The 14108-nt window shown below is 41.4% G+C and overlaps 2 protein-coding genes across 2 annotated transcripts; one reads left to right on the top strand and one right to left on the bottom strand.

The window, feature by feature from the left end:
- The first annotated feature begins 209 nt into the window (after positions 1-209).
- On the top strand, positions 210-8284 carry pdia3 (protein disulfide isomerase family A, member 3). Its single transcript, XM_079682757.1, has 13 exons — positions 210-531; positions 1411-1489; positions 1595-1712; positions 1867-1974; positions 2203-2332; positions 2630-2746; positions 4525-4650; positions 4917-5099; positions 5587-5695; positions 6531-6659; positions 6871-6950; positions 7156-7213; positions 7699-8284. The coding sequence occupies exons 1-13, from the start codon at positions 398-400 to the stop codon at positions 7822-7824; spliced, it is 1497 nt and encodes a 498-aa protein (XP_079538883.1). The 5' UTR covers positions 210-397; the 3' UTR covers positions 7825-8284.
- A 2605-nt stretch (positions 8285-10889) lies between these two features.
- Positions 10890-14062, bottom strand: LOC307041622 (sorting and assembly machinery component 50 homolog). The gene is made up of 5 exons (XM_079685079.1): positions 13916-14062; positions 12573-12640; positions 12338-12484; positions 11700-11841; positions 10890-11069 (listed from the first exon to the last, which is right to left on the bottom strand). The coding sequence occupies exons 1-5, from the start codon at positions 13969-13971 to the stop codon at positions 11024-11026; spliced, it is 459 nt and encodes a 152-aa protein (XP_079541205.1). The 5' UTR covers positions 13972-14062; the 3' UTR covers positions 10890-11023.
- Positions 14063-14108: the final 46 nt, after the last annotated feature.

Genomic DNA, 14108 nt, shown 5'->3' with positions numbered 1-14108 from the left:
CTACACCTTAAATAATTACACATTTAGAGTTATTTGTGCTTCATTAAAAAGCCATTATATCAAACAGTCAACTAGTAACATCACCGATTCTATGTGTGATTTTTGTCGAGTTCTGATTGGTCCTGAGACGACGAGCTCTCATTTGGCAGATTCCCATTGGCTGACTGAGGCAGAGTGACAGGTCAAATGGACCAATGGGAGGCTGCCACACTGTGGTTAGGAAAGGTCCCCGCTGTGTAACTGCACATCTCTCTTTCTCCAACATCAGCCTCCAGTCTGCTTCATTTGGCCCTGTCGGAGGAGCTTTCAGCCGCACAAGAGCTGAAGAGGAGGGCTACCCACAGAAACAATTTGCATCTTTTTACTTTGTTAAACAAAGTAAACCAGCCATTTTAACATGTTGAGGGTGCTGGTTTTGGCTGCCCTCGCCGGCTTCATCGGGGCCAGCGACGTGCATGACTACACGGATGATGATTTCGAAAGCAAAATTGGACTCCATGGTCTGGCTCTTGTGGAGTTTTTTGCCCCATGGTGAGTATTTCCTATAGATTGGATAAAACATAATGCTTTGTGGAGAGCATTTTAGGAACTATGTGGCAGATTATCAGATTGTGTGTCAAATAGTCTTCCTTTTATTGGCTAGTAATCAAACATTAGCATGTTAGCTAAAAGCGGAAAGGTCTAAATCCTAGCTGTTCATTCATAGGTTCTGTTTAAGTGCACCCGTGATTGACAGACATGTATTACTTGACAGTGCATTCAAACACTAAACTGTAATAAATGAGGTTTCCTTGGTAATGATTTGCTGTTTTTAGCCGCTGTAAAGCATTTGCTATGGAAACTGTGAGCTAATTATGCTACCAGGAAGTTAGGGGTGTGTCCTTTCCCTGTTGTAACGTTCTGATTGGTCTGGGAAGTTTTGGTGTCCTTCTCTGATTGGTCCAATGCAACTGTGACGTGTTTTCTAATGTGGCAAACTTAAACAAAAAGTTTATAATATTGACTAAAACGTTGAAATTAAACACTTAAATAAACGCTAAGGTTTTTTCCAAATGCTAAAATACAATTTCTTCTACGTTGTAGTTTTAAAGATTGTGAAAATGTGTTTTGTTTCTTAGTTGTCTGTGACAATAAAGTCATTTTTGATCATTTTGCTCATCTTTGGTCATGAAAACATGGGCTTCTGACAAGTAAAGTTACTTGGTTTATAATCTTGTGAATCACACTCCACTTATTTTTTCTTTACTAACTTTTTTTAAATTTGACACACCTTTACCTCAGTGGTGTCAAATTCCACTGAAATAACTTGATCTCCCTCCGGATTTCCTCGAAGATGAAACTTGAACACGGCTTAGTATATGTGTAAGTAATTCCCTTGTTTGACTGATCTGTTTCCTCTGTGTCCTTTAGGTGTGGCCACTGTAAGCGACTGGCACCTGAGTACGAGGTAGCCGCCACTCGTCTGAAAGGAAACGTCGCTCTGGTCAAGGTATAATGCACTTCAATTAACTTTCAATTTTCTTTCAATGTGGCTTTCTGTTCTGAGTCTCTCTCGTGACTCTTCAGAAAGTGAACGGTTTCCCTTTGCCCTCAGGTCGACTGCACAACCAGCAGCAACGTATGCAGCAAATATGGTGTCAGTGGGTACCCAACCCTGAAGATCTTCAGAGATGGAGAGGAGACGGGTCCCTATGATGGTCCCAGGACTGCAGGTATTTGCCTCTGATATGATTTTCTTATGTGTGTTTAAATTCTATTCAAGGCTCTCTATCTGATCCTCTTGTCACCTCAAGGTTATTGACATTTCTTCTGCTTCGCTCCCATCTTCTCTCCGTCGTACGTCTGCTTTCCTCTGACTCTCTGTAGATGGGATTGTCAGTTTCCTGAAGAAGCAGGGTGGACCAGCTTCTGTGGAGCTCAAGACCGAGGCAGACTTGGCCAAATACACCTCAGACTCAGACGCAAGTGTTGTTGGTGAGTTACTTTTCAAATTTCAGTCACTCTATGGGAAAATTTGACACAATAAGACCATGGTTATTGCATCCTGATCTGAACATCTTAACTATTTGTATCTGTTTTATTATGTTGCACCGTTGAGAAGCCTGTGACCTAAGATGTTCATTGATATATCTACACTGTAGCTATGTACACATGAAAATACATGCCTTGAATCTTGAACATGATTCATCTTTTCGTTCCCAGGGTTCTTTGCTGATGAGAAGAGCACAGCTCAGGCAGAGTTCGCCAAGGCCGCCAACGCCTTGAGGGAGAACTACCGCTTCGCTCACACCAACTCTGAGGCTCTCCTCGCAAGCCACGGCGTTGATGCAGAGTAAGTAGCTCCTCCTAATAATAATAATAATAATAATACATTTTATTTAAGACGCCTTTCATGACTCCCAAGGACACCGTACAATTTGTTAAATATTCTAAGAGGTAAAAGCAACAGAACACGATAAAAACACAAACATACCGTCATGGAGAAGACAATTAAAGTGTACTCTTGCCTTTTAGTCTATTCATTATTCTTGCTTCAAGTCCTTTGGAGCAGATATTTGCTAGATACCTTGTGCCCTTACACATTTGTGATGCAGGAAGACTTCATTGACATTTTGTGTTTTGTTTCCAGGGGAGTCATCCTGTTCCGCCCACCAAGACTCAACAACAAGTTTGAAGACGGCACCGTCCTTTTCAGCGAGGACGTTTACACAAGCAACAAAATCAAGAAGTTTATCCAGGACAACATGTGAGTGTTAAAGTTATCTCAATGTAACATCTGCAAACCTCTTGTTTCTGGTCTTGTTAGCACTGGCGAACCCATCCGTTATCTTGCACGGTAACGGCACATATTTACATGCATGGCCCAGTTCCAACAGGACCTTGTGTGTCGGGTGAGGCATCCACTCTGCAAACAGGCAGCGCTCACTCATTCCTGTTAAGTTTCTCACTTATTATTAATAAAATACTGGACTTCATAGTCTGCTTCAATGACATGATGGAAGTTAAATAGAAAATAATAAGTGGCTCTTTCAGAGTAGAAAAATAAAAAAACGGTCCTTGCCAATCATCATGGCTGCGTCATTTGACAGCTCTGTTCAGATAAAACCAACATCGAGCCAGAGAGATGCCTCCGTTGGTTTGAATGCAGTTGAAAGAGAAGATCAATATCTTCAAACTCCGCATGAAAAAGTATTACACTTAGAGATATGTGGAGACAGTTTGTCTTCACAAGTTATTAAAGTTGTCTGAAGTCATCTTTAAGTTGATATTGCCAAACAGTTTTTTAAGATGTTGTTCACTAGTGAAGTTAAAAACACATTGTTTAGTCAGTTCTCTTCAAAGTAAAAACACAAGCATGTTATTTCTACCCCCCCCCCATTTGCATTCAGGGCCCATTAGACTGCCCTAAAGAGAGTTTCCATATGTGTGCATTGCAGTGTTGAGGCAATCCATCTTGGTAGTGATTCATTCATGTGTTGCCCAGTATGTGCAATAAGTGACTTTTGTTATTAATTTACAGGACGTGTCGTAACGATCAATTTGCCTTTTTTAGTTGGAATTTCAAGCACACGTTTCTATAAAACTTACAAATGGGTTTAAGATGTTATCTACATATGGTTAACCAGTGTTCACACTTAGTCATGGGACTGAGCTGCAGCTTCCTGTACCCAAAATACACACTGCCCAATTTCCTTTCACTTTCCCTTTGTTCCTGCCTCGCCTTTCGTCTCAACAATACCTGCATGAGGTTGAAATATGCAGCTAATCAGTGTGTTTGCATTTCACCTAGTCTGCTTTTCAGGCATCTTGTTATCAGACAAACCTTTAAACAAACTAAATGATTGCACTACAGCACATGTGTCAAACTCAAGGCCCGGGGGCCAAATCAGGCCCTTGGTGGATTTAATTTCGGCCCGCAGGATAATTTCTAATCACTATTAGATCTGGCCCGCCGGTATATTGCACGCACACCTTCACTCCATCCTGAGGGTCTCCTCAGCTCAGAGCCTGAGCCCAAACATTGATGACCTTGCACCCAAGATGAGATGCCAAGTATCTGAACTAGCATCACTGAGCAGCACACTGAGTTTAATGGATGTTTCCTTCTGCACTTTTTCTCTCACGACAACAGGGCATGTTTGGTTTCTCTTTGAGGGAAATAGTTTTTTTGGAGCTGTTGTTGGCCTGTGGAGAAATGTAATCATAAGAAATGACTCTGGAAAAGCTGCAGATAGAGCCATAAGAAATGAATGCAACTGATTATTTAATGTTGTTTTTATAGGCAATAATTTAAGCTTTGTTAGTTCCAGGTTTAAAATGTGCAATAAGTTAATTTCAATAAGTTCTGCAATAAACATTGACTGGTACCGTTTTTAAAATGTTGGCCCACTGTGTATTTGAGTTTGACCCCCCTGCACTAAACCGTCTGTATCTCTGTATGTGTGTTTGTCCTAAAGCAACACTTGTTGGTTTGAATTCCTTTTTGTAAACTGATTCATCCTCCCTCTCTTTTTCTCACCTCAGCCTTGGAATCTGCCCACACATGACAGACGACAACAAAGACCAGATCCGGGGGAAAGACCTGCTGGTGGCTTATTATGAGGTTGATTATGAAAAGAATCCCAAAGGCTCCAACTACTGGAGGAACAGGTACGTGTTTCTGAACTCTCCCCAGGGCCGACGTTTTCTCCTTGAGCTCAAATCCCATCTTTTCTATATTCTTTTTAAACACACAAATGGAGTTTAACTATATTTAAATGAAAGAAACACTTTGGTTTTGACTTCCCCTCCCTTAATTACAAACATGAGAAACCGCTGCTGTCACTTACGTATTTTCATCCTAGGATTAGAGAGGCCATTTTCTCGAGATCAAAAGTCTGACTTTTAAAACGGACCAACAATTTCCTTTTTTCCAGGGTGATGAAGGTAGCCAAGGTCTTCCTGGATCAGGGCAAGAGTCTGAACTACGCCGTGGCCAGCAAGAGCGCCTTCGGCCAGGATGTGTCCGAGTTCGGCATGGATGGAAGTTCAGGAGAGCTCCCCCTGGTGGCCATCCGCACCAGCAAGGGAGACAAATACATCATGGCTGAGGAGTTCTCGTAAGTCATGATGAATGTTTGCCCCACAAGTGCACCAGAAGAACACACACACACACACACACACACACACACACACACACACACACACACACTCTCTCTCCAGATGTTTTAAGACTGTTTAACTAATTATGTTTGTGTGTGTTATCTAGACAAAGAGAAATACTGTACAATCTCTCATTCAGATTTGTAAAAGTTGTACAGAAAAGTATAATTAAGAACATCCATAATATTCGCCTGTTTGCAACTTACACATGATATATCACTTGTTTATAGACTCTATGTAGCACTACTTCTATTCTATATTGTATTTACTTGTACTATTGTATCTGTTGGAGGAGCCTGTGACCTTAGGTTTTCATCGACGTAACTAAACTGTACGAAGGACAATAAAAGCCTTGAAATCTTGAAAATGTAAAAGCTTTGGAAAGTGATGATGTTTCTTGGATGTCTCTCCCCTAAACAAGTTGTGTTCTTGTTCTCCCGACAGTCGTGATGGCAAAGCTCTGGAGCGTTTCCTGCAGGCTTACTTTGACGGCTCGTTGAAGCGTTACCTCAAATCAGAGCCCATCCCAGAGAGCAACGACGGACCCGTCAAGGTGAGACAAACACACACTTGCCAACCCTCCCGATTTCATTGCCCTCTCCCGGTTTCCTCCCGGGGGCATATTTCTCCCGATTTCTGACTAAATCAGATTTACTCAGGACTGTTTCCACTCTGACTTTAATACAGCTACACCATTGTTTGGTTTCCATGGTAACACGTCTCTTTAGTAACGCGCAACTGAAAGTCTGAGAGGGTGAAGCAGATAGTCACAGAACAAGAATCGACAACTCCACCCTCTGCTCACCCCTTTCCTGTAAAATACAGGTCCAGCCCACACATATGCTCCATCAAGGATGGTGCTACAGGCCGCAAGGCAGTGCACTTAGAACTACAATAAGCATGTTAATGTTAATCTAACAGCTCCAGCGATCCACTAGCACCCCCCCCCAATTTTGCTCCCGATTTCTGAGGTCTCAAGGTTGGCAAGTATGGACAAACATCCAGACGGATTCTTCATTTCTGTGCTGTTTATTTCTATGAATTTATTCCAACTGTGACCTTTCGTATGTTCTCACTTTTTTAATACTTAATGTGTAGTAACAAATATACACGGATACTTCGTCCTTCAATACAGCCAGATCCTGAGTTCAGCCTCAGGAGGTTTCAATTACATTTGTGTTAAGTTTTGTAAGGGTAGCAAAAAAAAGGTTTATTTGAATGATTTAGAGCTTTCTGAATTTTCCGGACCTCTTGCCACTATGTACCAAGCACTAATTCTGACTTTACATGCCGACGATGTAACAGTAAAAAGGACCTCACTCGTGTATAGTCTTTAATACATTGAATCCATGATGATTAAACCTGCGATGTGTACCCTTTGTGTTCAGGTTCTTGTGGCAGAGAACTTCGACTCCATCGTGAACGACGACAGCAAAGACGTGCTGATCGAGTTTTACGCTCCGTGGTGCGGACACTGCAAGACCCTGGAGCCCAAATTCAACGAGCTGGGAGAGAAGGTGAGGAAACTGAAACAGTGCTCTGAATAAAAACTGCAGATTTAACCATCAAGAACTGGGCAAAGAAAAGGTTTGGGGTTGAACAGTGTCAGTTAATCATTTCAGCTCTGTATTCAATGAGTATAAGCCAGTTTTCTTTTTAGCTTGAATGGTTGCTCAGACTCTCTGGATGTTGAGAACAAGCGCACTAACAGTTTCTCTCCTCTTAAAGCTCGGCAATGATCCCAACGTTGTCATTGCAAAGATGGACGCCACAGCAAACGATGTGCCATCTCCATATGAAGTCAGCGGGTGAGTGTTGAGTATTCAGGAAGTAAAACATCCGTCCGTTTATATGTAGGCTGATTAGTTACCCCAACCTTGATGGAATCCATTTTGGATTTGGGAACCTTGGATAAGGTGCCACTTTTTCTTTTAGGCTTGGTTACAGAGTTTAATATTTTAAAAGTATCTAATGGTTCAGTACGATATATTAATGATTTGATTTCCTCCTCAGATTCCCCACACTGTACTTTTCCCCAGCTGGAAGCAAGATGAGCCCGAAGAAATACGAGGTAAGAATCCCTGATCAATAAAACAAATTAAACTCTTGTTTGTCCAAGCGGCAAAAAACAATCCACTGTCCCTCCCATGGCGTTGTGGATTCTGACTTCTGACCAAACATGCGAGGTCGTTGTTATGTTGCATCGGTTCATATTTGTTTTTCAATACGGGCGGCCAGCCTACAAACATACATCAAGATGAACTCTGTTCAAATGTATGGAAAGGAGTTTGCGGTATATTCCAACCATAACAAAAACTGACTATCATGCACGGTGGATAACGTGTATGTCCATATATGGAATAACGATGGGACAGCAGATGGAGACATTAGTTAACATGCAAATCCCAGTATCATGTACAAATATATATATAAATAAAGACTGTGATGTAAAATAGGACCCAAAACATTGACTTATAATCCTATTAAAAATAAAAATGGCTTCAGTATTTGTGTCTCCACTCTGCTAATTGTCCCGTCTCTCCGCTCGTATTGCAGGGCGGCCGCGAGGTGATCGACTTCATCGCCTACCTGAAGAAGGAGGCCACCAACACTCTGGTGGTGGTGGAGGAGGAGAGCAAGAAGAAGAGGAAGAACGACGATGACGGCAAGCTCGAGCTATAAAAGCTCCAAACAGGAACTCAACATCCCCTTCACAACAGGAGGAGGAGGATTGGGGGAATCCATGCAAACAAAGGACTAAATTATATTCCACTCTCTTAGTGAACTACCGAATGCTCTGAGGCCGAAACAGACGGTCCCTTTAGGTCCTCCGCTGCTCTGGGAATTCCGTGGAAGGAGGAGGTGGCCAGGGCCTGCCCGATGTTTAAAAACAAAAACAAATTCTTAGGGAAGAGGGGACAGCTTTTTGAAAATTGAGATTTTTATTTCCCTTGGTGTGTCTTCTGCACCTCAGGCTGATGCACTTTGGTCTGACGCCAGTCATCTGTCGCTCTGTTTTTTTTGTTGTCGTCGTCACGGGGATAATGGTAATGGTGAAATCCTTTTTTTTTTTTTTTGTAACGTGTCTTTGTTTTTGTACATTTGGAAGGATTGTGAAATAAAAAGGCCCACAAAACCAAAACGTACTGTATGACCTTCATTCAAACCTCTTGTTATTCCAAATAGTGTTTAAAGTCAGAGCATATAATGATAAACATATAGGGCTGAAACTTTCCTTCAATTGATCTTTTAATCATTTTATCTATTCGTTTCTTCTGAATAGCAGAATGGTATAATGTCTTTAAGTTTCCAGAGTCCAAGATCTTCAAATACCTTACAGAACAAAACCTTGATATTCAGTTTATTATGATATACAACAGAAAGGTATTCAATCTTCATATTTAAGAAGCTCAACATACACCCCAGCACGTGCACTCTGCATCGGCCAAACGGCTCGCTGCACCCGCACTGCGAGGGGGACCCAAGTTCCCACCAGCAAAAACACGTGGCTCGTTGAAGCGTTACCTCAAGTCAGACCCCATCCCAGAGAGCAACGACGGACCCGTCAAGGTGAGACAAACATCCAGAATGATTCTTCATTTCTTTGCTGTTGATTTTTTATGAATTTATTCCAACTGTGACCTTTTGCATGTTCCCACTTTTTTAATACTTAATGATGTGTAGTAACAAATATATACAGATGCTTAATACAGCCAGATCCTGAGTTCAGCCTCAGGAAGTTTCAATTACATTTGTGTTAAAGTGGACCTATCATGCTATATTTTAATAATATAGTGTAGGACCATACCTATATAAGGCATATTTATACTTTTTATTTTTCAAAATACCAAACAGATCATGCATTTTAGCCATTCCTCATTTCGCACTGTCTTTGCATGGGCTGATTCTCTGAGAACAGCACCATCTACAGGCCTGGCATATGTACTACAGCGTCTCCAGCGCTTTCGAACGGCAATCTCCGTGGCTGTCTCCTCCTGATTGGTGGAGTTGGCCCAATAGCTGTAGCGCCACTTCTGTGACGTCATAGAAGTGTTCAAATCTGGATCAGTCTTTATCAGATCTGTTGCAGCCCCTTTTTAAGAGATTTGGCTAAGGAGGAAAATAGAGAGGGTTGTGTTTTCTGACACTTGGTGAGTTCCCTGGAACACCGGGGACACATTCATGTATAAAAGACGTACAAAAGTGCATTTTGCATGATAGGTCACCTTTAAGTTTTGTAAGGATAGCAAAAAAGGTTTATTTGAATGATTTAGAGCAGAGCTTTCTGAATTTTCCGGAACTTTTGCTACTATGTACCAAGCACTAATCCAGCACGTGCACTCCGCTCTGCATCGGCCAAACAGCTCGCTGCACCCGCACTGCGAGGGGGACCCAAGTTCCCATCAGCAAAAACTCGTGGGTTTGCTATCCTGGCTCCAAAATGGTGGAATGAGCTCCCCATTGAAATCAGGACAGCAGAAAGCTTACACATCTTCCGGCGCAGACTGAAGACTCATCTCTTTCGACTCCACTTCGAGCGATAGAATTACTAACAAAGGATTACTAACAAAGCACTTATATACTAATAAAGGGCTGGCTTATCTAAAGCCAGTTGAGTAGCACTTGAAATGTTTTAGCTCTATGAAACCTGATGTACTTACACTGAACAAAAATATAAACGCAACACTTTTGTTTTTGCTCCCATTTTCATGAGATGAACTCAAAGATCTAAAACATTTTCTATATACACAAAATAACCATTTCTCTCAAATATTGTTCACAAATCTTAAAAGATCTGTGATAGTGAGCACTTCTCCTTCCCGAGATAATCCATCCCACCTCACAGGTGTGGCATATCAAGATGCTGATTAGACAGCATGATTATTGCACAGGTGTGCCTTAGGCTGGCCACAATAAAAGGCCACTCTGAAACGTGCAGTTTTGCTTTATTGGGGGGGTCTGGGGGGGTCCGAAAACCAGTCAGTATCTGGTGTGAGGGTTAGGGTTAGGGTAATGTTGTGAATGGAGTGGCCCATGGGCATGGTGGTGGTGGGGTTATGGTATGGGCAGGTGTATGTTATGGACGATGAACACAGGCCAAACGATTCACAACATTACCCTAACCTTAACCCTCACACCAGATACTGACTGGTTTTCGGACCCCCCCAGACCCCCCCAATAAAGCAAAACTGCACGTTTCAGAGTGGCCTTTTATTGTGGCCAGCCTAAGGCACACCTGTGCAATAATCATGCTGTCTAATCAGCATCTTGATATGCCACACCTGTGAGGTGGGATGGATTATCTCGGCAAAGGAGAAGTGCTCACTATCACACATTGTTTCAGATTTGTGAACAATATTTGAGAGAAATGGTTATTTTGTGTAAATAGAAAATGTTTTAGATCTTTCAGTTCATCTCATGAAAAATGGGAGCAAAAACAAAAGTGTTGCATTTATATTTTTGTTCAGTGTATATGATTCTGTTTTCTTCAAGTTTGTATTTTGTTGGTCGAACGCACTTATTGTAAGTCGCTTTGGATAAAAGCGTCAGCTAAATGCAATGTAGTGTTTTTTTTTCTTTCCTAATCAATTAATTTAGCAATTATTCCACAAATGTAAATACAATTTGCTGGTATACGGCTTACATATATTTATCTTGTGACACACTCTGGTTCATTCATGAGAACATGTAAACTGAGTGAAGGAGTCAAATCTGAGACTACGGAGTATTTGACCTCTGAAAAATGACCCGGTGCAAACACTTTTATTGAACTAATTAGTCGTAACAACAATTCTGTACAAGCAACTTCCTGTTCCAATTTCTGCCATTAAATAATGCTGATACAAAACAAACAAAGTTCTACATCCAAAGAAGTGTGGATTCACAGGAAGCGGATTCCTGCTCCGAACTGGACGCCGTCACAGATCCTGCAGGGAACGGAGGAAACGGTTCAAATAAAAGAATATCAAGAATAAGACTTTCAGTGTGGAGTTAAAAGGTACTCTTATATAGTCAGTATCACGATAGTTAATCAATGTAATGCTGCAAACTAATACATTTTAACCACCTATACAATCGAGTAGGTTTCCTCAGCTTAATGTACTCTGTGCTTAGCCTTAGAGTATTTTTTATGCTTTATTTTGCCAGAAGACGGAGCTTTCCCACGAGGAACTGAAAGTGAAAATATACTATCTTCAAAGCCACCATTGAGAAAAACAGTAAAGACAAGTTTCACTTACTGGTGGCAAGATGCAGCCGAGAACATATTCTGAATATAGTGTATACTTAGACTTACTTAAAGATAGTGTTTTGTAATCTTTTGTTTAATTGACATATCTGAGAATTGTTGAGTTGTTTTCTGTGGCTATGGCAGGACTGTAAATTAATAGACCGACTATTGACATTAAACAAACCCACTTCAGTCATCAGGTGCAAGCTTGACAGTGCTCAATATTTCCTGCATTACTGACACATGTAAACAGATTTAAGAGGTAGGGAGCCCACCTGTCCAGGCAGCTTCAGTGTGAATGTTTGTTTCCTTCCTCAGCAGCTCTTACCTGTCTCCGCTCTGGACTCCCATGGGAATACAGTAGTTCAGCTCCAGCCTGGCGATGTTCCCCAGACGCAGCACGAGGCCCACTCCGTACGACCAGCGGATGCATTCTGCCAGTTTCTTCAGGTGAGCTTTTGGCCCCTCACCTGAGTGAGAAAAAAAAATGTTTTAATTTCTGAATGTATCTATTATATATATATGTCTACACTCCACACCTTCCAAACCAGAGGGTAGAATACTAATTCAACCTAGGGCTGGGCTACAATCTGTTATTACAAAAGTTAGTTTAATACTCGATTCTGATTGGTCAATTTGGACATTCCGGAGGTTCTTCATTTTCAATAACAGACCACCACTAAGGAGAACAGACCGTTGCTAATGAGGATCAAGGGACTATGTGAAGAGTTAAATAAATGTAACGTCACCTGTGGATAACGAACATATATTTTCTCCATCGGAAAACACCATAGAATCATTTTTGAATATAATTGTATTCAGGGTCCCGCTCACCTGGTGGTCAGTTTTTATGAATGACCGCCTCTCTGCACACTCTCCGCTACTCCATATTGTGATACGAGACTAGATATCACGATCGAATGAACCCAAAACATTACAGAGGTGCTCGTTCTGTTATCTTCTCACCATAGTTGAGGTTACAGAGGTTTCCGGCGTTGAGGAAGAAGTGCGTCCTGAAGAGATCCCCGAAGCCCCCCTTGCCCGGCCTGAAGGGCAGAGGGGTGTAGAGGTGCAGCCCCCCCGCCCAGTAGCCCTCTCCTCCCAGGTAGTCTCCTGCCACATCAGTAATCAAAGCACACAACATTTAAATAACCATCAAACTCCAACGTTCACCAGAAGCTCAGAGGGGGTAAGGTCTCACCTTCACTCTGCGGGCCCAGACTGTACATACTGAACCCTCGGATGCTGGTGGGGCCGCCCAGATAGAACCTGGGAGGACCACAGAAACACATACATTTCCACATGTATATTTTCCACATATATATCTTTTATTTTTTTACTATTTTTATTTCTGTTTATTTCTTATGTCATAATTTCTCATGTACATTGCCTTGAACAATACGTTTTACAAGGCTGCTGCTGCAACGCAAATATTTCCAAAATTGGGATCAATAAAGTACCTACCTATCCATCCATCTATCTATCCATCCAGCCGTCTATCTAAAACATACGTTATGTAATACAGTTATGGGTTTCCAGATGTGTTAATATTCATATTATTATGTACTTTCGTATTTCAATGCTTTTGCAACAGTCCCATGCCAATAAAGCCAAATATAATTGAATAAATGAAAACGAAAAAATGGGAAATAAGTACTTTTTTTTTATTGAATCTAGTTTTCTCCATTGCAGCAATTTTCCTAAAATTGCCTAAATTGTGCAAACTTGTACTCCCTAAAGATATGTCAGAAAATGTTGATATTTTTAAACCAAGTCTTTTGAATCTGGCTAAATGTACTGTTTTATAATTCTTTGGTTTGCCATACATCCTTATTTATGATCTTTTTCATTATCTTTGTCATAACCACACTCCATCCCGGAAGCTACGATCGTCTGGACAGGATCTCCTCTCTACCCCCCGCACCAGGTTGCGGACTTTCGGTGACAGAGCTTTCAGTGTAGCATCCCCCACCCTCTGGAACTCTCTCCCCCCCGAAATCCGCAGCGCCCCAACCTTGGACACTTTCAAAAAAGCCCTCAAAACGCACCTTTTCACCAAGGCTTTTCCCACTATATAGTTAGTTTGATAGGTTTATTTTTCCGCTACTTGCTTGCCCCCCCCCCCCCTAAATTGTCTGCCTCTTTTCCCCTATTCCCCCCCCTACCCGACTTGTAAAGCGACCTTGGGTTTCGTGAAAGGCGCTATATAAATATTATGTATTATTATTATAACGCTACTGAGAAATCATAAAAAAGGAACTCCCTAAAACTACAAAACTTGCCTTAAAATAATCCCTTATTTAAGTTTTCTTCAATATCAAAGTATTCCAGAGATAGATGTCTTAACGTACACGGGTACTTTGCAAACACAAACTTCTAATAGTTAATTTCGTCAACACTTTTGTTGTGAATTTGGTGGAATGTAAAACAAATACAGGCAAAAAAAACTGGGCTTATGTTGTTTTGAGTGCCACGACTTCAAACACTCTGGTCTCATGCATATCGTAATAGTTTATAATGATGCGGTGCATTTTGTTCCTGTACCTGTCTGCTATGCTTGTTGGCTTGTCCCCAATGGGCAGCAGCAGACCCCCCCACATTGATGCAGAAAGGACCTGGAGGAGAAAAGGGTTTAATAAAGTGAATGTATCTACTAAACAAAAGCCTGAATATGTTACTGGAATCCTTTATTAGGATCTTGAAACCCAGAGAAAACAGCATTTTTATTAATGTGAAT

The sequence above is a fragment of the Notothenia rossii genome (assembly GCF_949606895.1).
Source record: "Notothenia rossii genome assembly, chromosome: 5".
NCBI lineage: Eukaryota > Metazoa > Chordata > Actinopteri > Perciformes > Nototheniidae > Notothenia > Notothenia rossii.
The sequence above is the reverse complement of the archived record's forward strand: the minus strand, read 5'-3'. Positions and strand labels throughout refer to the sequence as shown.

What these genes read in the sequence shown, in the direction of transcription:
- pdia3 (XM_079682757.1), top strand. Translation starts at nt 398, where the DNA reads ATGTTGAGGGTGCTGGTTTTGGCTGCCCTCGCCGGCTTCATCGGGGCC. An exon ending in TGATGGTCCCAGGACTGCAG is followed by an intron (nt 1,713 to 1,866) that starts GTATTTGCCTCT and finishes GACTCTCTGTAG; the next exon opens with ATGGGATTGTCAGTTTCCTG. An exon ending in AGCCACGGCGTTGATGCAGA is followed by an intron (nt 2,333 to 2,629) that starts GTAAGTAGCTCC and finishes TTTTGTTTCCAG; the next exon opens with GGGAGTCATCCTGTTCCGCC.
- LOC307041622 (XM_079685079.1), bottom strand. Translation starts at nt 13,971, where the DNA reads ATGTGGGGGGGTCTGCTGCTGCCCATTGGGGACAAGCCAACAAGCATA. An exon ending in TCTGGGCCCGCAGAGTGAAG is followed by an intron (nt 12,485 to 12,572) that starts GTGAGACCTTAC and finishes CTGATGTGGCAG; the next exon opens with GAGACTACCTGGGAGGAGAG. An exon ending in GGAGTCCAGAGCGGAGACAG is followed by an intron (nt 11,070 to 11,699) that starts GTAAGAGCTGCT and finishes CGTTCCCTGCAG; the next exon opens with GATCTGTGACGGCGTCCAGT.